The sequence below is a fragment of the Pochonia chlamydosporia genome, chromosome 3 (genome assembly GCF_001653235.2).
Source record: "Pochonia chlamydosporia 170 chromosome 3, whole genome shotgun sequence".
Classification (NCBI taxonomy): domain Eukaryota; kingdom Fungi; phylum Ascomycota; class Sordariomycetes; order Hypocreales; family Clavicipitaceae; genus Pochonia; species Pochonia chlamydosporia.
This window is the reverse complement of record NC_035792.1, coordinates 2,216,796-2,242,221: the sequence shown is the minus strand read 5'-3', so window position 1 is coordinate 2,242,221 and position 25,426 is coordinate 2,216,796. Positions and strand designations below refer to the sequence as shown.

At 49.4% G+C, this 25,426-nt stretch overlaps 9 protein-coding genes across 9 annotated transcripts; 4 read left to right on the top strand and 5 right to left on the bottom strand.

The window, feature by feature from the left end:
• Nucleotides 1-280: 280 nt before the first annotated feature.
• VFPPC_13660 (hypothetical protein) lies at nt 281-710 on the bottom strand (the record flags this gene model as incomplete). The annotated part of the gene is made up of 4 exons (XM_018291434.1): nt 281-342; nt 393-453; nt 513-597; nt 706-710. The coding sequence occupies 4 exons, from the start codon at nt 708-710 to the stop codon at nt 281-283; spliced, it is 213 nt and encodes a 70-aa protein (XP_018145149.1).
• A 676-nt stretch (nt 711-1,386) lies between these two features.
• On the top strand, nt 1,387-3,783 carry VFPPC_04542 (pentatricopeptide repeat domain-containing protein; the record flags this gene model as incomplete). Its single annotated transcript, XM_018283884.1, has 1 exon — nt 1,387-3,783. One exon carries the CDS (start codon nt 1,387-1,389, stop codon nt 3,781-3,783), a length of 2,397 nt encoding a protein of 798 aa, XP_018145148.1.
• Nucleotides 3,784-4,026: 243 nt separating this feature from the next.
• On the bottom strand, nt 4,027-5,220 carry VFPPC_04541 (SNARE complex subunit Tlg2; the record flags this gene model as incomplete). The annotated part of the gene is made up of 3 exons (XM_018283883.1): nt 4,027-4,490; nt 4,550-5,103; nt 5,198-5,220. 3 exons carry the CDS (start codon nt 5,218-5,220, stop codon nt 4,027-4,029), a joined length of 1,041 nt encoding a protein of 346 aa, XP_018145147.1.
• A 774-nt stretch (nt 5,221-5,994) lies between these two features.
• Nucleotides 5,995-6,453, bottom strand: VFPPC_15810 (FANCI solenoid 1 domain-containing protein; the record flags this gene model as incomplete). Its single annotated transcript, XM_018293563.1, has 1 exon — nt 5,995-6,453. The coding sequence occupies one exon, from the start codon at nt 6,451-6,453 to the stop codon at nt 5,995-5,997; it is 459 nt and encodes a 152-aa protein (XP_018145146.1).
• A 712-nt stretch (nt 6,454-7,165) lies between these two features.
• VFPPC_04539 (AP-1 complex subunit gamma-1) lies at nt 7,166-14,024 on the top strand (the record flags this gene model as incomplete). Its single annotated transcript, XM_022428405.1, has 11 exons — nt 7,166-7,168; nt 7,328-7,384; nt 7,460-7,475; nt 7,645-7,770; nt 7,859-7,929; nt 7,994-8,135; nt 9,186-9,371; nt 9,433-9,556; nt 9,623-9,811; nt 9,877-11,956; nt 13,278-14,024. The coding sequence occupies 11 exons, from the start codon at nt 7,166-7,168 to the stop codon at nt 14,022-14,024; spliced, it is 3,741 nt and encodes a 1,246-aa protein (XP_022284476.1).
• Nucleotides 14,025-14,341: 317 nt separating this feature from the next.
• Nucleotides 14,342-15,654, bottom strand: VFPPC_04538 (hypothetical protein; the record flags this gene model as incomplete). Its single annotated transcript, XM_018283881.1, has 2 exons — nt 14,342-15,493; nt 15,568-15,654. 2 exons carry the CDS (start codon nt 15,652-15,654, stop codon nt 14,342-14,344), a joined length of 1,239 nt encoding a protein of 412 aa, XP_018145144.1.
• Nucleotides 15,655-16,359: 705 nt separating this feature from the next.
• Nucleotides 16,360-17,202, top strand: VFPPC_17716 (hypothetical protein; the record flags this gene model as incomplete). The annotated part of the gene is made up of 2 exons (XM_022429405.1): nt 16,360-16,604; nt 16,668-17,202. 2 exons carry the CDS (start codon nt 16,360-16,362, stop codon nt 17,200-17,202), a joined length of 780 nt encoding a protein of 259 aa, XP_022285557.1.
• A 715-nt stretch (nt 17,203-17,917) lies between these two features.
• On the top strand, nt 17,918-19,938 carry VFPPC_04536 (signal recognition particle subunit; the record flags this gene model as incomplete). The annotated part of the gene is made up of 2 exons (XM_018283880.1): nt 17,918-18,657; nt 18,738-19,938. 2 exons carry the CDS (start codon nt 17,918-17,920, stop codon nt 19,936-19,938), a joined length of 1,941 nt encoding a protein of 646 aa, XP_018145143.1.
• Nucleotides 19,939-20,610: 672 nt separating this feature from the next.
• On the bottom strand, nt 20,611-24,892 carry VFPPC_04535 (guanyl-nucleotide exchange factor; the record flags this gene model as incomplete). Its single annotated transcript, XM_018283879.1, has 2 exons — nt 20,611-24,461; nt 24,535-24,892. The coding sequence occupies 2 exons, from the start codon at nt 24,890-24,892 to the stop codon at nt 20,611-20,613; spliced, it is 4,209 nt and encodes a 1,402-aa protein (XP_018145142.1).
• Nucleotides 24,893-25,426: the final 534 nt, after the last annotated feature.

The window sequence follows — 25,426 nt, the reverse complement described above, 5'->3', positions numbered from 1 at the left end:
GTGGCACAAGAAATGCTGTTGCTCAAGCGCAACTCGATCCTGTAATTTAGATGAGCCATGGAACGATGGAATTAAGGATTTAAGATGACGTATCACGCGCGAGTGAGTCCCTCAACGCTAACACACTTCAGCATCATGTTTAAAATCGCGAGGTGTCAAACAAAGAGAAAGGGTGGAATTTTGTATTTGTGTCCGTCTATCGAATAGGTTACTGCTTTTATCATAATTCCCCTCTTCTCCTAGCCAACACCAGAAAGGCGCCCTGGCCTCATGTCCCGATTTAGTCTTTGCCGAACCAGGTATTGTGGCCAGTGATCTTTCGTCCGGCAGCATACATAGTAGCTACGGTGAATTAGTTATGTAATAGAGCACTGTCTCATGATTATACGAACCTCCGAATCCTCCCCAAAGAACAATGAGGTAAGGGGTCATGTACCAACGGCTGCGGGAGCCCTACAAGATGGTTAGCATGGTTCCTTCGGTGAGATCGAAAATGGTTGATTAATGCGTACGATCATCCAGAGGCGGGTATGAGCCTTGTATGCCTGCTGGTAAAAGCGCTGGTGCTGAGGCACCTTGTTCTTTGCGTCGATCATCCTGCGGTTAGGTTAGCGGACCTTTCGTTCAGAAGTCGCGATGACAATTGGCATGACTGCAATTGAAGGATAGGCGTAAAAGTGGCGTCGCAAGGTAATGACAACTCACCCCATGTTGAAAAAGTTTACTTGAGTCCGCGTGAAACCTTGGAGAGAAGCAATTGTTGATGTGGAATCGTTGGACTGTGACCGAGGATGTTGAAAGGCTCGCAAACAGAAATGAGGCCATTGTGATTGGAGTCAGCTGTTGATGACTCAGCATTTTACGTGCCGGAGCACGTGCGGCGTGACGGCCAAGGCCTTGTGGCTGGTGGGACATGATTTTAGGGTGGCGCTTGGCGCAAGACAACTTTGGAATGAAGAGCTGCCCAGCTGCCTTCCATATAGCTTCTCTACTCGTGACCAAATGAGCTACTTCGGTTTTTCTAGCAGCAGTTGTCCATGAGGCATATTGGGGATGCGAAGGTCGAGGCTGGCTTTTTACCATTTAGCCATTGGTACACCATGGTCTCGGGCTAGGAACACGGCTTCGCAACCTCGCTCCTCCCAATGCTTTGACAGCAATCGTATTGCGTCGATTCGACTACTTCATGTATCCAAGACCGTTCCCGAGCCGAAAATCTCCTCCAAAGCGCGCAAAGAAACCTTCCATTTGAGTCCACCGAGACATCAAGCCGTTAGAAGGCACAGTCACTTGCTGCGGCCGGCGAGATGGCAGTCAGAAGGCGGGCTGAGGCAGGCTGCCTTACACCATACGAAACCCCGGTCTGCAGGCAGGCAATCACACGACATGAAACTTCCTTGGCGAACCGTTCTGGAAGATTTTGAAATAGCTCTTGGATCAAATAGCCCAAAATCATGGACCCATTGCGCTTTGTCAGTACGTCAAAACCATGGATATGATGGCGTATGGCAGCTTTTTGGGATACTTCAGAAGAATGGTCTCATACAAGTTCTGGCCAACCATGAAGCACAGCACCTTCGAGATGAAATTCTTACAGCAGCCCTTGATCTTGACTCGCGGCTCACCGTCCTGATCAAAGCCGCCCATGATCTGCTCAGTGCCACAGGGTTTCAGTGGCCTGAACTATACATGAGGGTTGTTCATTACCTACTCTGCCACGGGAATTATGAGAGAAGTGTTCGATGGCATCTTCAGCTTACTCCGAAGTTTCCGCCATCAACAGAAGTTTTTGGTGCCCTAATATCAAGCTTTGTAGTCGACCCATCGCCAAACATGCAAAGCAATTTGACAGCCTTGTATGTTTCTAGCACGAATAAGCAATTGTATGATCATATAATTCCTGTTCTTTTTGCAGCAGGCCACTCAAAACTAGCCCGGTTATGGAGGAAGAAGCTGTTGATATTTGGAGATTATCCAAAGACTAGCAAATCTCGACCATTTCTTCGATTTCTCTCAGCATATTACCCGAACATTTTGCAATCAAGCGAGGAATTGCAAGTTAGTCAACTCGCAAACAGGGCAAAGGACTTGAATGACCTACAGCCTGCAAAGTCTGAAACGGATCCAAATAAAGGGCAATACAGCGATGCTATTCTAGCACGATGGTTTGCTAGCACATGGGCCTCTGTTGAGCTTGCAATCAATCTGGCACAGCGACTTGGACTCCGAGTTATCGGCCCAAGGTCCCTTCAGTCTCTTGCGCTACGAGAATATGACGCAAAGATGGTAGCGACGCGTATCGCGCACATCGAAAATCTTGGCATTACTATCTCCAGTCAAATGTACTGCAAAGCGCTAGTTTTCTTTGCGAAGCAAGGGGAAGATGCTCTTTTGAAGGATCTTTTGGCCTGTGATATTCATCCTGATGAGTTTGATGACACTGAAACACGCCAGATGCTGATGGCGGCGGCAGTACGGGAGCAGAATTGGCAGGTGGAAAGGCTCTTGCAAGGCATAGAGTGGGCCATTGAATCTGATCCCTCGACTCGCAGGCTTCATGCTCTGCTTGACTACGAGCTAGGAAGGCGCAAATATGACAAAGCGAGACAAGTTCTCGACCGTATGGAGGCATTGAAAGTCAACATGAGCCAACAAAATGCCGCGCAGCTTCTGGAAAGGACTTTTATAGGTCTAGGGAAGCACCCAACCGGACGGAAACTGCATGTCAAAAGGTTACGGGACAATTTTGACGCTCTGGTGAATAGAGCTATTGATGTTACTCGTCGCGTGGCTTTACATGACGTTGCCGTACCTTTGAAGTTCTGGAGCTTGTTGCTGCAGAACCTTGGTCGCGTAGGTCGTTTGGCCGAGCTAGAACAATTGTCTATGGAAGTAATCCAGCTTTATACACCGACCCTGGGTGGTTTGATACCGGTCCATCCTGAGGATCTGCCACCAGTGGAAACAAGAAAGGGCAAACAGATCGGCACCATAGAGCACCAGCTTGGCTCTCTAACGGGAGATATATGCCCCGTCAAAGATTTCCTTCCGCCAAATGATCACACTTTCAGGAGTGACGCGAGGAGTTATGAAGCTTTGAGAGCATATCCAAAGGAGCGCCAGTCTGGATTGAATTGGCCAATGCAGCCACGGAACGAGGAAAGCTCTAATCTCGACCTAAAATCTACTTCGCCATGGGATATTTTGGAGGAAGATACACAGACAGACTCCACGATTACTGACAGACCCGAGCTATCACCAACTACGACACACTTTAAAGACTATATTCCCGCAGACTTGCCCATTCGCCATCGACAACATCCAATACAACGATTATTCACCACGCACCTCCAGCGATCCATTGTGCGATGGGGCTTTGACCATGGACTGAAGTCCACGCCAAGTTCCAGGTCACTCATGGGCTTATCGCCGTGTGCAGCCTCAGCTTTCGACGTGGCTAGTGGCATACGCCTGCTGGCGTTGCTACGAGACCAAGGGATCCATGTTGATGTACAGGCCATCAGAGCGACAATCGTAACGAGGTTCGCTCTTGGACAGGTGCCTACGCGACGAAAGGACAGATCACGAGATAGACATGAATTGTCAATCGAACACCTAAAGGTCCTATTTGATGAGGCGTGGGGGTCAGAAATCCTTCCTAGTCCTTCTGAAATTGCACGACAGCTTGAACAGCAGAAGCCACAACTTTGGAGCCGATACACCAAGCTATATGGTCAATCGTTTGATGAGGAACATAAGGAAAGTAATTCGGCCACTCGCTAACAATGGCCAACTAAAAGCAGCACGGGGTTTGGTAGCGGTTCGATCGAAAGATTTACATACTTCATTGTAATATGTCAAATTCGTTTTCCAAGAGGTGGCCGCCGCAATTATGATTACGACTCCTCCTTGCAGGGCCTATATATTCAGTTCTATTAATACAGTTACTTGCTTAAACCAGTCCCTTTAACGTCCTGTTACTCCGCTCGCGAACCCAACGGAAAAGTCGACACTACGTTCCAACTCTCAGTCATGTCTCTTTGGTTTTATGAGAAGAAGTATGAACAGCCCTGCAATAATAAGTATTAGAAGGAGCATTATTTTTCTCTTGGCCGTCCTTCTCTGATAGCCTGACGCAACCTTGAGTTCTCGATCAGCCCCCTTGACATTCTCATTCATGCGCTCCACATTGTAGTCGATACGGTCAAGTATGGTGCCTTGATCTATGACCATGGTTTGAAGATCGCGAAATAAATCGGATAGTTCGATTATGCCCTGCGCAATCTCCTCGATCTCACGCTCTCGTTGCGCTATTACGGTGTCATTAGAATGCAAGAGCTTTTGTTGTGATGCTGCTTGAAGGGTGATTTGAGAAAACGACCGGTCTGCGTCCGATTCTTGGAGAGATGGATCCGTGTACGATCCTGGTTGCGGCGTGAAAGACCGATCGCCAGTTGCGAGGGCGCCTAACCCTCCCATGTCACGAAGCTCTAATTTGGAATCGTTGGTGAGCTGCGGGAACTTTAAGGAAGAATTGAATGGGACGCACTTTTGAGATATGCACTCTGCTTCTTTCTGAAATTTGCACTCGCCTCCTGAACTCTTGTCGCGAGGGACATTTGAATATTTCCAGCCATTATTTCCTCAGCTTTCGGTAGCGTTCCGGACTGCTTAGACTCCCGAACCATTTGCTGGACACGCTGAATTCTGCGATGGCACTCCTGGAATGCTCTCGTTATTTGCTGGGTCAGCCGTTCTATCTGAGCTTCTTCAGCCTTTTTAGCCTCCTCGTCGTTAAATCCTGGGAGGACATGCTTTTGATGTAGCTTCTCGAGACTTTGCCCTTTAATCGCAACATCACTAAGCAGCTCTGTAATCTCGTCAGAGACATCGGCCCAGCGCGGAGGCAGCAGATCCATCTCAATTACGGCATCGCCATCATCGTCGAAGCCGCTGCTGGACAATAGTCCCCTTCGATCCTCGGCAAGATTGCTGCTACTCGAATAGGCGCCGGAGAAGGAGGTGGACGCTGGCGCATTCGATCCGGCATATTTGCTCCGTTGGGTCGGATGATGCGTGTACGACTGGCGATAGGAAATATACCTAAAATTCAACCATGTTAATTGAGCGCACGGTTATTGCCGTTAACGACTTCTGTCGTGGAGTGAGCCTAGCTAGGTTGAGGAGGCAGACGTACAAATTGGTGCGGTCTCGCCACATGGCGGGACTCAGGGAGCTTGTGGTGCCGCCGTCAAGATCAAGTAGCCTTTTATGAAGCTTACAATGTGGTTCCAACTAAGGCCAGGGCGACTGTAGCAGTATGTACCTGCACAGAAGTGAAGTGCCGTGTGGTGTAGTTGTCAGTGTTTGGAGACATAGACTTGGTGTCGCCGCAGTTGGATCAACGTCAGTGACGGATAAGCGCTACGTACCCACCAAGGTTCTGGTTCTGATGTGAGCCTGCATGTGGAGTGCTGGTGTCCTCTGTGTAGCTCCTAGGTACGGAGTGCCTTGGCATTTGTTTTGCTAGGGGTTGATGTGATGCCCTGCAATGAGCTCAGAACGCCCGGCAAATTGACGGCTGGGGTCAATGTCATGTTGTGTCCCTCTAGCAAGATACTTCCCAGGAATCTGGTCTGGGCAAGCTTCTATATGCTCTCATTTACAATCAAACTAGCCCGTCAATTAATAATCTTTGCATTCAAGTTGAAGATTGTGCATACTAAGTACTTCGCGGTCAGCCAAACATTTGGTATTGGTATTGGTCTTGGTGTAACACGCGTAACCGCCCAAACCCCTACCAACCAGACACCTGGAACAAGACGTAGCAGACATGGAGTCCCGCACAGTGCGATAACGGCCACAATTCCTATTGAGTGTTTCAGCAAAAATCCATCAACGGGGTTCAATGGCGAGGATAGTGCCAAGCTTGTTGCAATCATTCACAAGCCATTTCGAATCAAACAGGTCAACCTAGACTACCCAGGTACTTAACTACCTACCTAGTACATAGGTAGGTAGGGAGGTAGGTAGATAGTAAGTTTGCGCACCAGTTGCGAAACCTACAGCTTGTGCAACGATCAGCTTGGAAAGCGTATCAGGCGTATATCCACGTGTTGCTTCGTCACGTGTGGTCGAAGGAAACCATTCTGCCACGACTATCAAGGGTGGAAGGTCGTGCAACTTCAGGGTTGGTGTGGCAGTTGAAACCCGGACCTGGGCAACCTGACTGCTCAATGTTGTGAGAGAATCCTGACGGCCAAGGTCGCAAAGTTTTAATGCTGCTGTCGTCTGCAATTTCGCATCAAATACTTCACTGCGGCAGACGGCTAAGGCAAAGGTGATGCCTGACCGGCCTGTTTGGCGTGTCAAGTTAGAAAGCAACATTGAATGCACCACGATCTCGTGTACGGAGTAAAGTCTGGTCTGCTTAATACCAGTTGATGATTTCATATCAGTCTGATGGCATCAAATTCGATGTGGACAGGCATCAGACTGGACTGATGCCCAACACTGCACACCCGACCAGACCAGTGTTGGAACAGCCACTGGCCACCATGCAGGCAACCGCCAGTTGAGCATCAAAATTTTTATTTTGGCGATGATGACTCCGTACACTGCACTCCAGTCGGTTGTTCAGCATTGAACAGTGCCTAATAAGACCCAACAACCCAGACACTCGGGCAACACAACGTGACAGCTGAACATTGAATACTTGAGTTACCTTGGTTGGTTTGGTACTTAAGTACTGCCTAGAAGGTAGAGGCGGCTAAGAACAGGCGAGGAAGTTATGGCGCACAGTACGGTCTGGTGGGGGATGACGCCCAGCCTGTTCCCGTTCGGCCTGTCCAGCCCAGTCTGGTCCTATCAGTCAGTCGCATCTGCGGCGTCCAGTCTCAACTGGTGCTCCGTACTAGTCGCCTTGATCGAGTTCTCGCCCGACCAGGGTCTTGTCAACTGGTGCGCCTTCGCAATAAGAGCTGGCAAGGTATTTCTGGCCAGACTCCCCACTCAGGCTCTCCTCCTTACGACAGCCCCAAACAAAAGCTCCCCATCCTTGAGCCAAGGCCAAGAACTTGCACCTAACCTCTCACGTTTAACTCCCCTACGCAAACCGACGTGTCCCCTTCGCCGTATCACGTTCGCTTTTATTCGTTTAACCATCATGGTGAGTTAGGGTCCAATTTGCTCGCTCGTGTTTGATTTCGCCGCTGTGCTCTTCAACCCCGCGCTGCTGGCTGATGGTGAGGGGCTGCATTGCTTGCTGGCGGTCGGAACTGCTCCATGCAACGGGACCATCCTGGACTAATTCAGCAAAACCTCACAGGCCGACTCTCTCACCGAGGAGCAAGTCTCCGAGTTCAAGGAGGCATTCTCTTTGTTTGTAAGTTTCAGTGCAATCCTGTCATCTCCTACATAAAGAGCCCTAACCCTTCGCATGCTGACATGTTTGATTCAGGACAAGGATGGAGATGGTAAGTGCCGCCGCCCCTTTGGCGCAACCCGAAAGAGTCGCACGAATCGCACGAATCGCAACGAGATTTAAAGGGATGAAATGATTTCGAGTGTCGTTCACGTGGCCATTTCCTCCATACGTGGGCCATCTGTTCTTCCGAATGCATTGCTGATCTTCATCTTGTACAGGTCAGATCACAACCAAGGAGCTGGGTACCGTGATGCGTTCCCTGGGCCAAAATCCTTCCGAGTCTGAGTTGCAAGACATGATCAATGAGGTTGATGCCGACAACAACGGCACCATCGACTTTCCAGGTAAGAGATGATGTCCTAGTGTGTTGCAAGCAATATCACGGTCACTACTGGCGCAACGGCTCACACAGCACCTGCGCACCCAATACAGAATTCTTGACCATGATGGCTCGTAAAATGAAGGACACCGATTCCGAGGAGGAAATCAGAGAAGCGTTCAAGGTTATTATAACCACACCCATGTTTCATCGAAGCAGAATGGTCTGTTAACTCAACTTGAATGCAGGTGTTTGATCGTGATAACAATGGGTTTATCTCGGCAGCAGAACTGCGTCATGTGATGACATCGATTGGCGAAAAGCTCACCGATGATGAGGTTGACGAGATGATTCGAGAAGCTGACCAGGACGGCGACGGCCGAATCGACTGTATGGAATTGCCGAATCCAGCTGCTTGACCATGTCGTGTCCACTAATTTGATTTCACAGATAATGAATTTGTTCAGCTTATGATGCAGAAGTAAGGAACCAATTCTTTATAATGTAAAAACGGGACTGTGTGGTTCAATGATCTGCTTGCCGGCTTCTGCAAACCACCAGGTAGTCCGTCCAGGCGGCCACCTACATTAGCTGTTGACTCATGAACGTGATGGCGCTCTAGAGGGCTGGAACAGGATTTGGTTTCTTATCTCTCCTTCTTTAGTGTTGGGGATTCTTATATTCAGTAGGGAATATCAATGGATTGGGCAATGCTTTGATTATCAAGATGAATCGTCTGTCCTAGGTGTTTTTTCATTCCCAAAATTGTAAGCGATGACGCTCGCCTTTTTGTTTTTGCCCGTTTGGTAGTTGTTACCTTTGCTCGTAGCCAATGCTCCGTGCTATTGCAGCAACTGAATGCAATTATTAAAAAGGAAAGTGGGGGATTCCCTAGTCATTGATTCACACGGTAAGCCATCTTCAATTGTGAATCAGCAAATCGCCATGATTTCAAACCAAACAAATCGTTGGCAACCTTCAATGAGCAATATTTGAACTTGATCCGCGTACGGAGGACCTATATGCTCCAGGCTCAGATATCGTAGCAAGGCACTCGCATGATGCACAACCGAATCGCCAGAATTTGTCCTCTATTTTCTTAAGACAATCACACGCATTCACTCTGAGTGACGAAAAAGTGGCAGTCATCAAGGTTAAGAAGGCAACGTTGAGATGACAAAAAAGTTGGAGGGTGATCTTGGTTGTGTGCAACTGTATCCCTCTCGGGCCGTGGATTTTCCTACATCGAGCTGACAATCCTCCTCCCATGATTTCTGTGGATACCTGAGTCGTCCCCTTTGCTGGTGGGTGAGCATCAACCTGCCCCACGTTTCGACCACTGTGACCGAAAGGCTCCTGGACACAAAGTTGCCATATCTTCAGCTGGAATTGCTTCACAAGTCGGAATACCGACCTAGCTGACTTTGACCATCCCACCAGCACTGGGCGCAACCTTTTACGGCCCTATATTCGCGGTTGTTGCATTCAACGAGTCCCGAACTTTAGCGCTGGGTCTCTTCTGCCTTGAGCTTGAACGAATCGACCTGCGACTACATCTTCCATTGCCTTCTACATTGTTGACCGATAGCGCTCATGTTAGCCACCTGTGCTCTACGATGAGCTCACGTAAGGCTTCCTCCTCGAACGACGCTCGGATTTGTCCCTTTTTAGTTGACTCTATGTGTAGTAAAGCAATTCATCCGCAATGTTCGTGCGGCAAAGACAATCGCTGACGAGCGCGCCGTGATTCAGAAGGAGAGTGCAGCTATCCGCGCGAGCTTTCGGGAGGAGAGCCATGACCATAGCGTTCGGTAAGTCTTGGTGTTTTTCAGCGACAGCTGGTGGCTTGGACTTGTTTACTAATAGATTCATACCAGCCGCAACAATGTTGCCAAGTTGTTGTATCTCTTCACACTCGGGGAAAGAACCCACTTCGGTCAAATTGAGTGTCTGAAGCTACTCGCCTCTCCTCGATTTGCAGATAAACGGCTTGGCCATCTTGCCACTAGCTTGCTTCTGGATGAAAACCAAGAAGTTCTGACACTAGTCACCAACTCTCTAAAAAAGTAGAACTGCTCCTCCTGGGTTCACTTTCAATGTATCCCAAGAAGAGAAGCTAACAAGGTTATAGTGACCTGAGCCACTCAAATCAATACATCGTGGGGCTTGCCCTGTGCACGCTGGGAAACATTGCCTCCATTGAGATGTCAAGGGATCTATTTCCCGAGATCGAGACCTTGATATCGACATCGAACCCGTATATTAGGAGGAAGGCCGCCCTCTGCGCCATGAGAATCTGTCGCAAGGTCCCTGATTTGCAAGAACACTTTTTGGAAAAGGCAACACAATTACTGTCCGATAGAAACCACGGAGTCCTCCTCTGCGGGCTGACTCTTGTCACCAGCTTGTGTGAAGCCGACGAGGAAGAAGGAGGTGAAGAAGGCATTGTCGACAAATTCAGGTCATTCGTTCCAGGACTTGTCAAGACACTAAAAGGACTCTCGACTTCTGGGTATGCTCCAGAGCATGATGTTACCGGCATCACGGACCCATTTGTTCAAGTGAAACTCCTTCGACTGCTGAGGGTCCTCGCTGTTGGAGACCCAGAGACAAGTGAACAGATCAATGATATTCTGGCACAAGTCGCAACTAACACAGACTCATCAAAAAATGTCGGCAACTCTATTTTGTACGAGGCGGTTCGCACAATCCTAGATATCGAAGCCGATTCCGGGCTCAGAGTTCTCGGAGTGAACATCCTTGGCAAGTTCCTCACAAATCGCGACAATAATATCCGTTACGTGGCTTTGAATACGCTTATCAAAGTTGTTGCGATTGAGCCCAATGCTGTTCAAAGACACCGCAACACGATTCTAGAATGTCTTAGGGATCCGGATATCAGCATCAGAAGACGTGCTCTTGATCTCAGTTTCACCCTGATAAATGAGAGCAACGTACGCGTCCTTATCCGAGAGCTTCTAGCCTTCTTAGAAGTGGCCGACAATGAGTTCAAGCCGACAATGACAAGCCAGATTGGAATCGCAGCCGATAAATTCGCTCCCAACAAGAGGTGGCATTTCGATACCATGCTCCGCGTGTTATCTTTGGCCGGAAATTATGTAAAGGAACAAATTCTCTCTTCGTTTGTTAGACTTATCGCGACGACACCAGAGCTTCAAACGTATGCAGTACAGAAGCTATATATCAACCTTAAGAAGGATATCACACAAGAGAGTCTTACCCAGGCGGGCGCATGGTGCATTGGTGAGTACGCCGATGCCTTGCTCAAAGGTGGCCAGTACGAAGAGGAGGAGCTCGTTCAACAAGTGGGCGAAAATGAAGTGGTAGATTTGTTTGCACTTGTTTTAAACAGCAGCTACGCAACGCAAGTCTCCACTGAATATATTATCACTGCTTTGATGAAGCTTACCACTCGTTTTTCGGAAGCTTCTCAAGTTGAGAGAATAAGGCGGGTGCTTCAGACTCATCAAACCAGCCTCGATGTCGAAGTGCAACAACGAGCAGTCGAGTACAGCAACTTGTTCTCATTTGACCAGATTCGTCGTGGCGTCTTGGAGAAAATGCCTCCGCCACAAATCAAAGAGTCGTCTCGAGTTCTAGGTCCAGCCCCTACAAAGAAATCGAAGGCTACGAACAGGAAATCTAAGGTGCTCAAACCCACAGAGCAAGACCTCCTTGACCTTATGGATGCACCTGCACCGGCTACTTTAGGGGCAGGGCAGGCGACGAATTCCGATCTCTTGGCAGACATTCTTGGGGGCAGCACACCAGACACACCACCGACCTCATCATCGCCACATGCACCTCAGCAGGCCAATATGTCATCAATCATGGACCTTTTCGGCTCTGAACCAAACAACCCGTCCACCTCGCAGATGGAGACGTCAGTCGCGACGGACTTGTTGAGCAACAGCTCTTCCAAAGCTCAGTCTCACCAAGTTGAATCTCGTCATCCCTGTTACAGTGCCAATGACTTGAATGTAACAATGCAGGTGCAAAGGAACGCAGAGGGGCTCATTCAAGCTATTGCGCGATTTCAAAACCTATCTGGATCGACGTCACTCTCTCATGTCGGGTTACAAGCTGCAGTTCCCAAATCTCAGAAACTTCAACTCCTCAACATTTCATCGGCACAACTAGAGCCAGGCGCAGACGCTACTCAGATGATGAGAATTTCTGGGTGCAAAGGAGTAAGATTGTCCCTTCTACTTGACTAGTTCCCATTCCCTCACCGCGTCTCATCTCCATTTCTGATGGGCTCATCTCTGCATCCCCTCTTTAGCCTTGCCTCTATTTTCATTCTTCCCGCTTGCCCGAAATCATTTGTTCTTCGTGATACCACAAAGTTCAAACCAAGTGCTAACGATTGATCTAGCCGTTACGCCTACGCCTGAGAATTGGATATATGCATCCTTCTGCTGGGCAAGTAATGGACCAAGTTAATTGGACGGAGCCTTCGTAAGGCTGTGGCCTAGTTGGTGATTTGAGAAACAGCATCTCTGTTGCAAGCCAAGGTTATTCTGATAAATTCGTGTATTGTGGATAGATGTTCCCGGACAGAAAATAGAATCAATTTGAAGTTCCATTGAGCGACATTATCCTCGCGTCATCCTGCGCTATCCCATGGGTGTGTAGACGCTGGGTCTTTGTATTCTGCTCAAACTGCGTACGTACCTAGGCACTTACGACATTATGACTATAATACCTAGGTACTCAAGGTCGAATAATGGGCACCGCAAACCTCATATTGCCATTGACATTGTCATCATCAGAACACTTGTGTAATTGAGCGGGACAGGCATGTTGAGCGGATAAATATGTATCCACTGCAAGGCAAATGTTGGTTCACCAGAGATGATGCTTGACATTGGCAGATTGAAATTATGATGACCCTTGGACAGAAAAGGAAAGACTCCACTCAAGCTGCTCTACTCCGTATTGGCGACTGAAGCATTATCGCAGCCAAATTATCCGTCATACAACCTCTGACTCCACGATCTAAGCATTCCGCCGTTGCCGAAGCCAATCCCGTTTCCTTGCACAGACCTTTGCACAAGCACACCCTTTGGGAAGGCGGCGATCAATTGATTGCGAGCCACCAACTTTGTCCTGGTTTATTACCGCCTGCCAAACCGCCATGGCGAACAAAACAAGCCACCTCGAACGAACTGCCGAGGAACCAAGAGCCACCGTTCGTAAACAACCCAGTAGAGTAATTGTCTTTCTTCTCGTCTTACATCCCACCCTACCTTCATCTCGTTTCTCCATGATGTCCTGTTACTGTGACTAATCGATTCTATGGAATACGGCTACCAGGGATTGCATGCCGTGACGCTAAGCCAAATTGACCAAGTTAATGAGAACATCAGATTGTTCCGCTTGGAGCTTTCTGAAGGGTCAGTACAGGCAAGTACTAATCTGGTGATATACGGACGGCAGTTTCACGGTGACCGCCTGTCGCTCTATAAACGTTTATTACCATTTGCTGACTTGTCGTCATGAGGAAACTAGTTCTCACCTGGACAATGGTTAGATACATATGTCCCCGGAATTGCCAAAGCTGGAGGCTTCACCATCACATGTGCTCCTTCAGCAGCAACAACCTCATCAAGCTTCCGTGTGCCATATCTCGAGCTTGCAGTCCAGAAATGCCCAGAGAATGAGGTTGCTGCGTGGCTGTGGCAATCAGCAGAGAATGTGATTGGGTCTCTCCTGCATGTTCGTGTCGGGGGCAGCTTTGTCTTTCCCCCGACCCTAAATGTGCGGTTGGAGAATATCAAGAGGGTCATCTTTGTGGCCGGTGGGCTAGGTATAAACCCATTCATGAGTATGCTCAGCTATATTGGTGAGATGAATGGACTTCCAAGACTAGAAATTCTCGTTTTCTATGCTAGTAAAATTCCTGACAGCGGTGGTTTGGAGAACATTTTGTTTTTGCAGCGCATTGCTAGCTTATTTGCCAATGGTAGACTCGAGGGGAAGTTCAGATTGTATTTGACGGGCAACTCCGAAACATGTCGACAATTTGATACATCCTGCGGAGCTGCCCATCTGAAGGACTTCAATGTCGAAATTCAAAAGGGTAGATTATCCGTTCTTGAGCTGGGTCGACGGCTTGAGAACCTGGACCACAGCTCGAGTATTGTGTACGTATGTGGCCCCCCGACCATGACAGACTACATATTCAAGTTTCTATCTTCGGAAAGCTCATGGTTGAACATACCTCCCAAACATGTCATGACAGAGAGGTGGTGGTAACGTGGAACCACTAGCAATTGAAATAGGTTTCATAAGAAGTAATGTATTATTTTTGGTCAAACCCCTTGTGCTGGCTTCTTACGGCACGTCGTGATGTCAAGGGGGCGACGCTGCTTTATGCAAACAACAATATATAAGAGTCAACATCTGCCAATGCATCAAAACTGCATCAAGGCGAACTAGTGCAACAAATCTGTTCGTCGCTTGCCTTGATTTCCGTCATCGTCCTCGAGCGTATGGTTTCTGGTCACCTGAATGACAGGGCCTACCGAGTTTCGTTTCTGTCGTTTGCTCCAACCTATTCAACCACCTCAAACTCAGAGAAAGAGATCCTGCGCCTTTTGCCTTCGCTTAGAACGGGCGGGGTCTACCAACTCTTTGCCAGCATTACTGGCGCCCAACTTATCCGGGAATAATTCCCTAGCATTCGCTGCAGCAGCTCCTTTAATTGAGAACTCGGTACCCCCGTTAGCTTCGCTTGAGTTTGCTAGACCTCGGATGTTGATGGCACCATTGCGTTGCGGCCCAGGCACCTCGACGACCTTTGGTAGATCGTCATCTTCTAGTCGGGCTGAGCCAATGGAATCTTCAAGGCGGTCAAGCTGGCCACTTCTTCCAGTCGCCTTGCTTGGGAATAGCTCTTTGCTACTATTGTCGGCGGCCATTCGGCTCCTGATGGACCTCGCCTGTGTCCGATTTCTGTACGAAGATTTATCCAACTCGTCCATTCGGGCATCCCCATCGTGGTCGCGTCGAGGTGAAGCGGACCGATCACGCCTTGAAACCCTGTTCGCGAAAAGCTCCTTTCCACGGTTCTCTTCGGAGTATGATCCTGAATAGCCTTCCGGGGCTAGGTCACGACGAGAATGGTTCGAAGAGGGAGCATCGTCATACATGCTAGCCTCAAATGTCTCTACATCATCGTCCGAGTCACGTCTATGTCGTCCACCATTTCTGCCATAGACGTCTCCTCTATCTCTATATTTTGGTCGATTTTCTTTATATCTGCGTCGGCGTTCTTCGGGATCGTGCTCTGGGTGTAAGAGGTAGTATCGACTCCGTGACGCAGCCCCAGCTTGCTTCTTGTCGCTGCCAAGAGCAACTCGAATATGTAGTGAAATTTCTGGCTTTCCATCGACCGGTTTCGCAGGGAGGGTTTCTTCTGGTGCCAAGGCGGTTGGGTCGGCTACCTCGATGACGCTCAACGCAGCTATAGCATCCCGGGCTATGAGCTCGTTGCCAAACACTAGATTTGCGGAGGTGTCGTCAATCCATTCCACCTTATCTACTGGGCCAAAATGGTTCTTTATGTATGCCTTTATGTCGTCCGTGTGCAAAGTATCGACGCCGCGAATATGAATTTTGTTCGGAATCAGAGTTTTGGATTCGATGTCAGCTTGGCTTCCTGCCCCGACTTTGATAGATTCATCTTCCACAACTTCTCCGGGCTCGTCTGGCTGGTCGATGCCCTGCGAACAGTTCAAGTTAGTCCAGGGACAGAGGTCCTTGAATTAGAATAAACCCGGCATAGAGTGTTTAGTACCAAAATATCGTCGGCAGGTGGCAATTCTTCTATCGGAACTTCATGCGTGCCCAGGGTGGCGTCGCCCATTTCAATGTCGAAATCCATCTTTCAAGAGCGACGCGGGATTAGTATCAATAGCGATACTAACTGACCTATTAATGAATTCTCTGAAGATGCAATGGAGTAATGGTGATGTTCAAGGGCAGCCAATCGTCAAGGACGGCAATAGCAGTGGAAATGGAACGCGAACAATTCCGCAAAAAAGTCGGTCCCCAATGCTTGAGGCGCTCATAGAGGACCAATATGCTGCATACTGTATACGAAATATTCCTTGGGTATTGACGACTGGAGGCATTGGTCGCTCCAGGTGGGGGAAGGTCAACTGGTGGCACTGGGCACTGGGCACTGGGCACTGGGTGCAGGAGTGCAGAAGTGGAGTGCGGTGCAGAAGCTTCAATGTTGCATGTGGTTCGACGCATAGGTACCTACCTAGTACTTTAGGTAGTAGTATGTACCAGTTGACCTTACTCACGCGGGGCCATGCTTGGCTGGTACCTACCCTGCATGTCCAGAAACATTGCAAGGGAATGCACCAGACGTCACCGAAACACTCGTCCCCAGCCCGCGATTCGTAAGTGGCATAACTGACCAGTGGCACAAAATGGCAAGAGGCGAATATAAGTCTCTCGATGACTTCCAGCTATTTTGATTCGAACTTCTAGTGCGGCACTGATTTGATTTGTTCTTGCCCCTCAGCTCATCTTCAGCCCCTTCCTTTCTGACGCCTGTAACCTGGAACGAAGCGCAGACATGACGAAGTTCGGTAAACTCGTCAAGGAGCTGATAGAGCTATACTCTGAATGCTTGGCCATGGTAAAGAGATTGAGCTCGAACGGGGGTAAAAGACTGGCCACGAAGCCTGGCTCGGTTCTGCGTAGACAGCTTCGGGCGGACAGGGACAATATCCAGGCCTTCTACCAGTCTCGACTTAGACACAGTGGCACTTCATTCGAATCTGGCGATGGTATACCCCACGTAGCGTCACTGACCGAGATGCTCAACAAAGAACGACTTATTGTTTGAAGACTAACTGGTAACTTAACAGGGCGAGCGAAAAGAAGCATTCGGCGGATAATGGCCAAGATAAAAAGCACACTATCCATGGCCGGGAGAGTTGTTGTCAATCGCCAACCAAGAAGTTTAAATCTGGAGTCGCTCGTCAACCTGTCTAGCGATTCGAGGACGCGAGCCTTGTCAACAATGACCACACTATCTACCAGGATGGACACGTGTAGTAGATCGTCCTCTTCCGGCGGACGCCGCCGTCTAAGTAGCGGAGCAAAGCATGGCCAACGAGCCGCAACGAAGCGGAAGCATTCATCTAGTCAACTATTAGGAAGATATGACGAAAGGGACAGCCTAGAACACCATGGGCGTCCGGAATCCAGAACTACGTTATCATCCGGAAGTACAAAACTTGGCGAAATAAAAGACGGTCACAGGAGCAAAAAGAGTGGCGTCAACTACAGCGGATATACGACATATCCACAAACCCGGTATCTACCCAGATTAGACTCGAGAGCAGAAAGACGAACAAAAATGGTAGGGACAGGCTTGTTTCGGAGCATCCTGTGCCGGCGATCAGTTTCTTGAAATTGGTCGAACAATCATCATGACGGCCGCTATCTTGCAATGGGGTTCCTACTAAGCATGGGTTGTCTTGTGGATGAAGATGAGGTGCGGTCCCATGCAAACCTACCCCAGGTAGACACATACCTACTTACCTAGGTAGAAAGGTATCTATAGCTATAGGTAGATTATAATAAGCACTGTACATCCATGGACCTTGGGTTTGTAGTTCGTCGTTGGATCAAGAATTGAGTGCCTGCCCGAGGTACGCGGATATTATTGGGTGCAGTCTGATAATCAATCACCTCCATTTAATTACCCGTTCCTATCCTATCCACCTACCTAAGTACATACCTAGGTAGTAGGTAGTAGGTACCTAGGTAGGTAGCCGGTTAGCTGTCAAGTATTATCTGACCACCAGACAGTCCACCCAACTTGACAAGACCCCACTTGACCCAACTCAACACCCAAAGCCCCGCGGCAGCATCAAAATTCAAATCAACCAGACTAAAATCGTCAACACCTTCACACTGGTGTCGGAGCAATATAATTCCACCAAGTTAACCTCGTTCGACGCCTCGACTGTCGACGGCAACGTCTTTGCAGACATCGAACACGAGCAAGGCTGCACCTCCCGAGAAAACGGCACACGCGATAGCGAGACGACAAACCGCCTCCTGCGCCTCCAAAATTTGTCAAAAGATTTAGCTGGGGAGATGCGCTGGCAATCATAGCAATCATGCCTCAAGACTCCGCCACTGCTCTCAGCGTTTTATTGCGTGGAGCCACATTGGATGACCACGACGAGGTTCTCAAAGCCGCAAATGCGGCGCTCAGGGCCAACAAAACCGACGAGCTAGCCCAGCATACGAGGGTTATCGCCTTACTCAAATTGGATCGCTTCGCCGAGGCATCTCGAGCAATCTCTGAAGGTGGAATCAAGCTGGAGGCGATTTGTGTCCTTGAGAAGGCATATGCTCTATACAAACTTGGAAAATTGGACGAAGCCACGAATATCCTTTCTTCTGCTGGTATCCAAAAACGAAGCCTCAGTCATGTTGCAGCTCAAGTAGCATACCGCGCCGAGAGGTTCGACGAGGCAGAGTCTATTTATAATCGTCTGCTTGCCTCGGATTTAGATGAGGAGGGCAATGATCTCGGCATCAATATTCAAGCCACTCAAGCCCAGGCCGAGTGGAAAGGCGTGTCTTTGTCCTGCGCTCCAGAGCCAGAAAAGGCCCCAGAGACCTTTGAACTTTGTTACAATGCTGCATGTGCCAGTATTGCTAAAGGGTCGTTTAATATGGCCTCCAAGCTTTTGCATCGTGCCCTGACTCTGTGTGATGCCTCTGATGAGCTGACGGAAGAGGACAAGGAAGAGGAGCGCAAGCCTATCTTGGCCCAACAGGCATTTGTTTTGGCCAAGGTGGGAGATATTAATCGTGCTAAGGAGATGCTTCATACTATGGACATTACAACGTGAGTGGTACTTGAGCGAGGAGCACTAGAGCTCATGAGACTGGCTTGATTTGCTGACTTGTTGTGCTTCTACCAAATAGAGGCACTGACCCTGATTTCCATTTAGTCACCCAAAACAACCACTGGGCCTTGGAAAAGAAGCCGCATAATCCATTTTTGGTCCAGCGTCAGTTTGCGGCTTGGGTGTCAAGAAATGGCACGCCAAACCTCTTCCACTTTCAGTCTGGTATTCTCCGCCGGAATGCTTCTGTCGTTGATTTACATGCACACAAGGTCAATGGTGTCAAAGAGAGAGTGAAGAAGCTTATGGGACAGGCCCAGATGCCATCTTTTAATCCTGCCGTGAACAGCTTGTCCGTTATTGGAGTAGCCGCTGAGACGCAAGGTTTGTCAGAAAAGGACATCCTGCCGTCTCTGACTAGCCTGTACAAGGCAAGGCCCAATGACACAGGACTGATCCTGACCTTAGTGCAGCTTCATGTGCAAAGAAAGAACATTGGAGCTGCCCTCCACACCCTGGGATCCTTTTTCTCTCGCCTAGAAGACGCTGGAGATGAGCAGTCTCAACGAGTTCGATTCAGCCCTGGATTGGTGGCACTAGCGGTATCCCTTAAGCGTATCCAGAAGCGGGAGACATCAGCCAAGTATGAGCTTGTGAAAGCTGCAGAGTTTTGGCGCAATCGTTCCACCACCCAGGTCGCTTCGCTCCTGAAAGAGGCTGGCATTGCGCTTGCGTCCTCATCCAACGCCAACGAGCTGGATCTGGCAGCTGCTTCCTTTACAAAGCTTGTCAATGAAAATCAATTGTCGCCTATCATATCTGCTGGGTTGGTTGCTGCTCTGGCAGCTGCTGACACTGCCGTAGTTGAAGAACACATCGCTAAGCTTCCGTCTGTGGACAGCCTTGTCAGCGGCGTTGACGTGCACAGCTTACTGGAATCCGGCGTAGCCTCAGTTGCGGATGCCACATCTGTCGGTAGAAAGAGGCAGCCTCCCACCGAGCTCAGTGGTGAGCGTGCAAATCAAAAACGAAGGAGGACGAGGTTGCCGAAGAGCTTCGTCGAGGGCCAAATGCCTGATCCTGAACGATGGCTCCCGTTACGAGATAGGTCATCCTATCGGCCAAAAGGCAAGAAGGGACGGAAGAAGGCCGCCGAGTCCACACAAGGGGGCATGGTAAAGGAGGAGGAAACTCTGGGCTTGGTAGGAGGTGGCGGTGTTAAAGTAGAGAAGGCTGCGGCGTCAAACGCATCAAAGAAGAAGAAGAAGAGCAAGAAATAGGGCGAGGCAGGCATGGAAAAACTAATTGTGTTGGCATGCGGGATTTGGGGTGGAACAAACACAAAGAGACTTTGGTATGGAGAAGACATCAGTTTTGGCAATGACTCACATTGCGCAAAACTCAGTTGCATCCTTCGACATTTGGCGCAATGGATATGCTGTTTGTCAAATGTTTCGAAACATGCACTCCCATCACTGCCTCTCAGGCGAATAGAAACCCAAATTCCGCCAGTGTCACAGTCCTGCATAAAATGAACACGCCATATTATCTTAGTCGGGAGTTCTCCCTACGTGCATCTGTGTGCTCGTGGTTTGGGAGTGCGGCCTTTTGGAGATCAGCCGGTGCAATCTACAAAGGAGCCAGAGCAATGTGACAAATATGTACTTGAAGTGTGAAGCATGTGAGGTCTCTCTGTAACATCTGGATTGATAGATTTTGCAAGCCACTATTTGCAGTGCAGCCGCCTGGACTGAACCACGAAAATGCCTAGATATGGACATGTGAAAGTTTGAATTGGAATCGCTGCGCCGTCAACCGTTTATTACACCCGAATTCTTCCTCACCACGTCGTTAATTGGTGTGTTTGCTATAATATCCCAACGCTAAAATAAACACTCATATACGAATCGATCCTAATCATGTTCTCTTCTAATCGAACCGAACAATGCCGATTAGGCTCGTACTACTTGCATCGGTTGAGTTGCTAGGGTCTCAGGCTCAAGAAGAGTATCTTCGCCGTAACATCCCGACTCATCGCTATCACTGACGTCTCCCTCAAGTCTTTTATCCAAGGGCAAATTGTCAGCTGCTTTCATATTCGTCCCCAAGGAGCCGGCTTCTTGTTGTGCCCTTTGTGCTGATTGTGGTAGTTTTCCACTATCAGAGACACCGAGCGAAGCGTCGCTCTCACCATCCAGTGGGATGGTGAGTTTCCCGCCTGAAACGCTCCTGGCGGCTTGTGCGGACGAATATTTCCTGTGAAGCTCCCTGAAACTACGAGCCGTTGCAGTGCTTGTGCTGGCTACCGAGCCCCTCCTGCTGTTCGTGCCGTTTGATTCAGAGGGAGTTTCGAGCGCCGAGTGGAAATCGTCTTCGGCGTCGTCTCCACCAGCAGGAGGACAAAACGGCTGAGGCGTCGGTTCAGGTTGCACGGACTGATGTTGCTTCCGCGACAAAATCTTTTCCTCCTGTGATAAGGTTTGCAGCTCCGTGCCCAAGTTTATTACCGAAGCCTTTTTACCGTGAACCACAAAGCTACCAGTGCCGCGGGATAGCGTTGTCTCTCGTGTCCCGTCCTCCATGGAACCAGCACCTGGTTGTCCGGCGTCTCTACCCCTCTTGCTGCGATGATGTGAGAGATGCCCGGCACTCTCCCTAAGAGTCCGCTGCAGACTTCGCCTGATCTTGCTTCTTTCCATCCTGTCTCGGTCTGTGGGGACTGAATACTCCGTGCCTTCAGCTACTGTGGACATCGATGCCTTTTCTAAAGAAGTTCGCCTCGATTTCGCTTCCCACAGCCCTGCTTGCTTCAAGAAATCCCGCTCGTCAGCATCTACATCGTCTTGACCACTATCCGGCGTTCTTGAAGAAACTGCAACGTCTTTATCCTGACAAGCTTTGACTTGAGCGGCAGGAGTAGACGGTTGTCCAGCCATTGTGGCAATGCTGGATATAGATCCCTTCCTTATGCTTTGAGTGTCAGACGTCGAACGAGTGACTTCTTTAATGGTAGTTTGCGGTGGCGTTTGAGGGGTGCTAGGCTTCGTCGGCGAGTCGGCATCTTTGGTAACACAACTTGTGCTTGGGCTTTGTGATGACGAGACATCTGTCGGCGACTGAGGACTTCTTTCAACGACGTGTTGACGCCTAGACCTCGACTCTAATCGAGTCACCACGGGTTGAGGAGTGGACGAAGTGGTCTGCGAATCTGACTGGTGAGTATTAGGCAATAATATGGTCTCGTCATCTGCAAGGTCTTGAGAAAGGATGTCGCGGTGGCATTTCTCGCGCCAAATTTCCATTCGAGTCCATTTCAGTTGTGCGGACATACGTGCTGCAGCCAGCAAGAGCTGTTCTCTGGTTCGCGGCTGGATTGGGGCTAAGATCTGCAGATGTCTTGCGTTTCTCAACTGCTCTTCCAATTGCTTCTGACATTCTTCCACCTTCTTGTCGGCCTCGAAAATTTTCTGTTGCATGCCATCTCGGCGTGCCGTTTGTATATCTTCCGCCATCTTGTAGTCAATATGCCCCCGAGCAATTGAAACTACACCCGTGGGAGTTTGGACTAGTTGCGTCCCCTCAGCGCTGTCTAAGCGACGCATACCACGACGGCCTTGGCCATCATAGTTGCCGCCGACCACGCCACGCATCCGGATGCCCGATGTTCTGAACGCAGCGGCATAGTTGAGCTTGGCAAGCCAGTCATTGCGTTCGTCCTCGGTATCTGCCAACAGTACCTCGTCCAGGCCACCTTGTCGAACATACACAAACGCATTTTTGTGCTTTTTGTATGTAGAGTCGATGAGCGCAACCGCAGCATGGGTGGACATGAGTGCATCCGGCTTGAACTCTTCTAGTGGGGGCTTGAATATAATCGGTATACCATCATGCCCACTCTTGAGATGAAGCTCGTACTGATGGATAAGACTCTTTACCCAGCTCGTATTCCGGAAAAAATACAATTGGGCTCCGGTCAAGATCGCACCCCATTCCTGCCACGGCGACCTTGCCTTCCTTTTCTTCGCATCCTTTCGCCATAGCAACCCGACTTTGGTGACTTTGATATCCACTATTCCGGGATGAGCGTCATTGGGGTTTATAGCAGTCCTTTCTGACATGAAGGCATCCGGCCGAGATCTGGGGGATACAATCTGGAGGACTCCAGTCTTGAAAAACGTGTTCTGCAAATCTTTAAGGTTGAAGCAAGTCGCAGTTCCTAGGTAATTGTAGTGGTCATCTAAATGCATGGCTTCTTTCAAATTTGGTCGCAGCGCATCCAAATTGCCGTCTAAGATGAGTGTATAAGGATCGATAGGTTCTTTGGCAGCACGTTTCGCGGGATCGGTGCCATTGCCGGAAAGGAGTAACTTTTTCTTGGATTTATTCGTTTGCATGCGTTCGCTCGCCAAGTCCACATCGTCTTCAACATGAATGAAGGGCGTGTATGAAATATTGTCGTAGAAGCATCCAAGAATATCATCAAATATGCCCTCTCCCCTAGTGTTCTTCAAATAGTCCGACTTTTGCATTTTGTGTTTATTGTTCTTATTGAATACGTCGGTATGAAGGATAAGAAGAGAAAACGCTATAAAGTAGGCTTGATCTGGAGATGAGTAGATGCCAGGATTGCATTCATGATATCGATTAGCAAATGCCTGCAAGCAGCGATCTATTTGTTGAGTTTCTTTGGGTAGCTCTGCTTCCATAAGTAGTTTTCTGATTGCCATGTCCATTGGGTCTCCGAAAAAACTAAAGCTGCGCATGTAGCTTCTGAGCACGGCAGAGGAAAATGCACTGGTCCCTTTCGACAAGGCCGACGCAATTACTCCTCGACTCACTACACCCTCAAGACGGGCCAGATACTTTGCGGGAGACTCATTACCTTGCCGTTCCGGCAGAACAACCGAGTCTCTTGGTAACTGCAGTGAATTACTTTTGGAAGCTATTGACCCTGGAGTGGCAGGCGTCAATGTTCCTTGACGACTGAGCTCGGAATTTTGCCTGATCCGGCCAAGCCCAAACAAGTCACCAAAACTCTTACGACCAGTCGATGTGGATGTACGGGTGGTCGGTGGCAACAGATGATCATCAGTGGAATCTCTACCAACTGAGCTCATGGTAGACGATCGGCCTCTGAGCAAGTTTGCTCGTGTAGGAGACGATTGGCCGGAGCGCTCTCCTCCCCCGCGGACGAATAATGCGGAAGCGGCAGAGCTTTGTGATATTTGGCTCTCCTCACCACCGTCGTTGACTGCTCGTGGTGTAGTTGCACTCTGAGAGGATGCTGGCCGAGGAATAGTCCCAAGGCTGAGGGACGTCGATGAAACATTACCATTTTTGATGGCTTGTTTTTGTTGGAGGTGAGCTAGGGGGAATAGTGGCTCTGGAGGCTTCTTGTTTCTGCGAAGCCTGAAGAATGGTGTACTGATGTGGGATTTTTTCGGGGTTGTGAGCGGACTTGGATGAGAAACTGCATCGGCCGAGCTTGCATCAGACCTGGAGGATTCGGATTGCCGATTATTTGATGCACTCAGCGAGGTGCCATTTGATGCCGCTGTCGCTTGAGTTGATGGACGACGGAATGCTGAGTCAGTCGACATTAGGATGGGAGCATTGTCCCTTTCATCGGAAAGTTGGGTTCTGTTGTTGGCAACGTCCGCCGCCTTGTCCATAGAAGAATCATGTTTGTAGTCTCTGGCAATATCGTTGGAGCGGCGAAACTTGGCCGCTAAACTCATACGGGATGCCACTTTTTTCGGGCCCCCGACATCGTTCGTCGGGGCAGTGGTGATGATGGCGGGTGCTAAAGACATATATATGTTAGAGGCCCTGGCGGCGATGGGTTGAATGAAGAATGCGACGAGCACAGTACATACGCCGTGGAACAGGAGGCGGGGCTTCTGCCTGCTGCTTTGCTCTTAGAGACAACTGAGAATCAGATGCATTTCGATATCGCAATATGGAGAATCGGCGGAACTTATTATTGCGCTGATGAGTCTCGGATACGGATGGCTCTGGGATGTTCCCCGGTGGCTCGGATTGGTTAGTCTCCTGTAGAGCTAAGGGGTAAGAGTCTCCAGAGATTGTAGGTTGCGATGGTGATGAGGTAGAGGGAGCATGTTCATCGTCGTCGTCATCTTCGTCATCTTCGGATGGCCGAGTCGCGTTGAAGGTTGCATGACGTCGAATATCCGTCTCACTGGCCATATTACCTCGCCGGCGAAGGAAAGGCATCGTGGCGGTCGATTCGCATGGTACTCTGCGACCTGCACGCTGCCAGTGAAGCGAGCTTTGCAAACGTTGGCCAAAGGCAACGTTGAGATTGGGGCGGCCGCGAGGAAGGGCAAGAGTCGTACGGGGTACTTGGCGCCGAGGGATACTTGAACAGAGCCAAATCTCCTCGACGGCTGAGAGGCTAATTGTTGATTGTTTGCATCGACTTGTCGTTAATTCGAACGCGGTTACTGATACACGCTCGACTAACCGAGATAGCGTACTGTCCTCGGGTGGGTGCTTGATAACGGTCAGTAGCTTCGTCGTGCCAGAATGCCCATCGAGGCAATGCTTCAATTCTGACCAGACGTTCGTTACGCATGCACAGGATAGTGGAGGTTGTGTGGCTTCAAAGCCAGGGGTTGCAAGTTAGGTCAGGTCTGGTCGACATGTTGACTGGTCTGGTCCAATCTGCTTCAGTTGTCAACTGGTGCGTTGGTACCTTGGTAAGTACCTAGGTACTGTGGATGCCCCGAACACCAGACACTTGGTGCT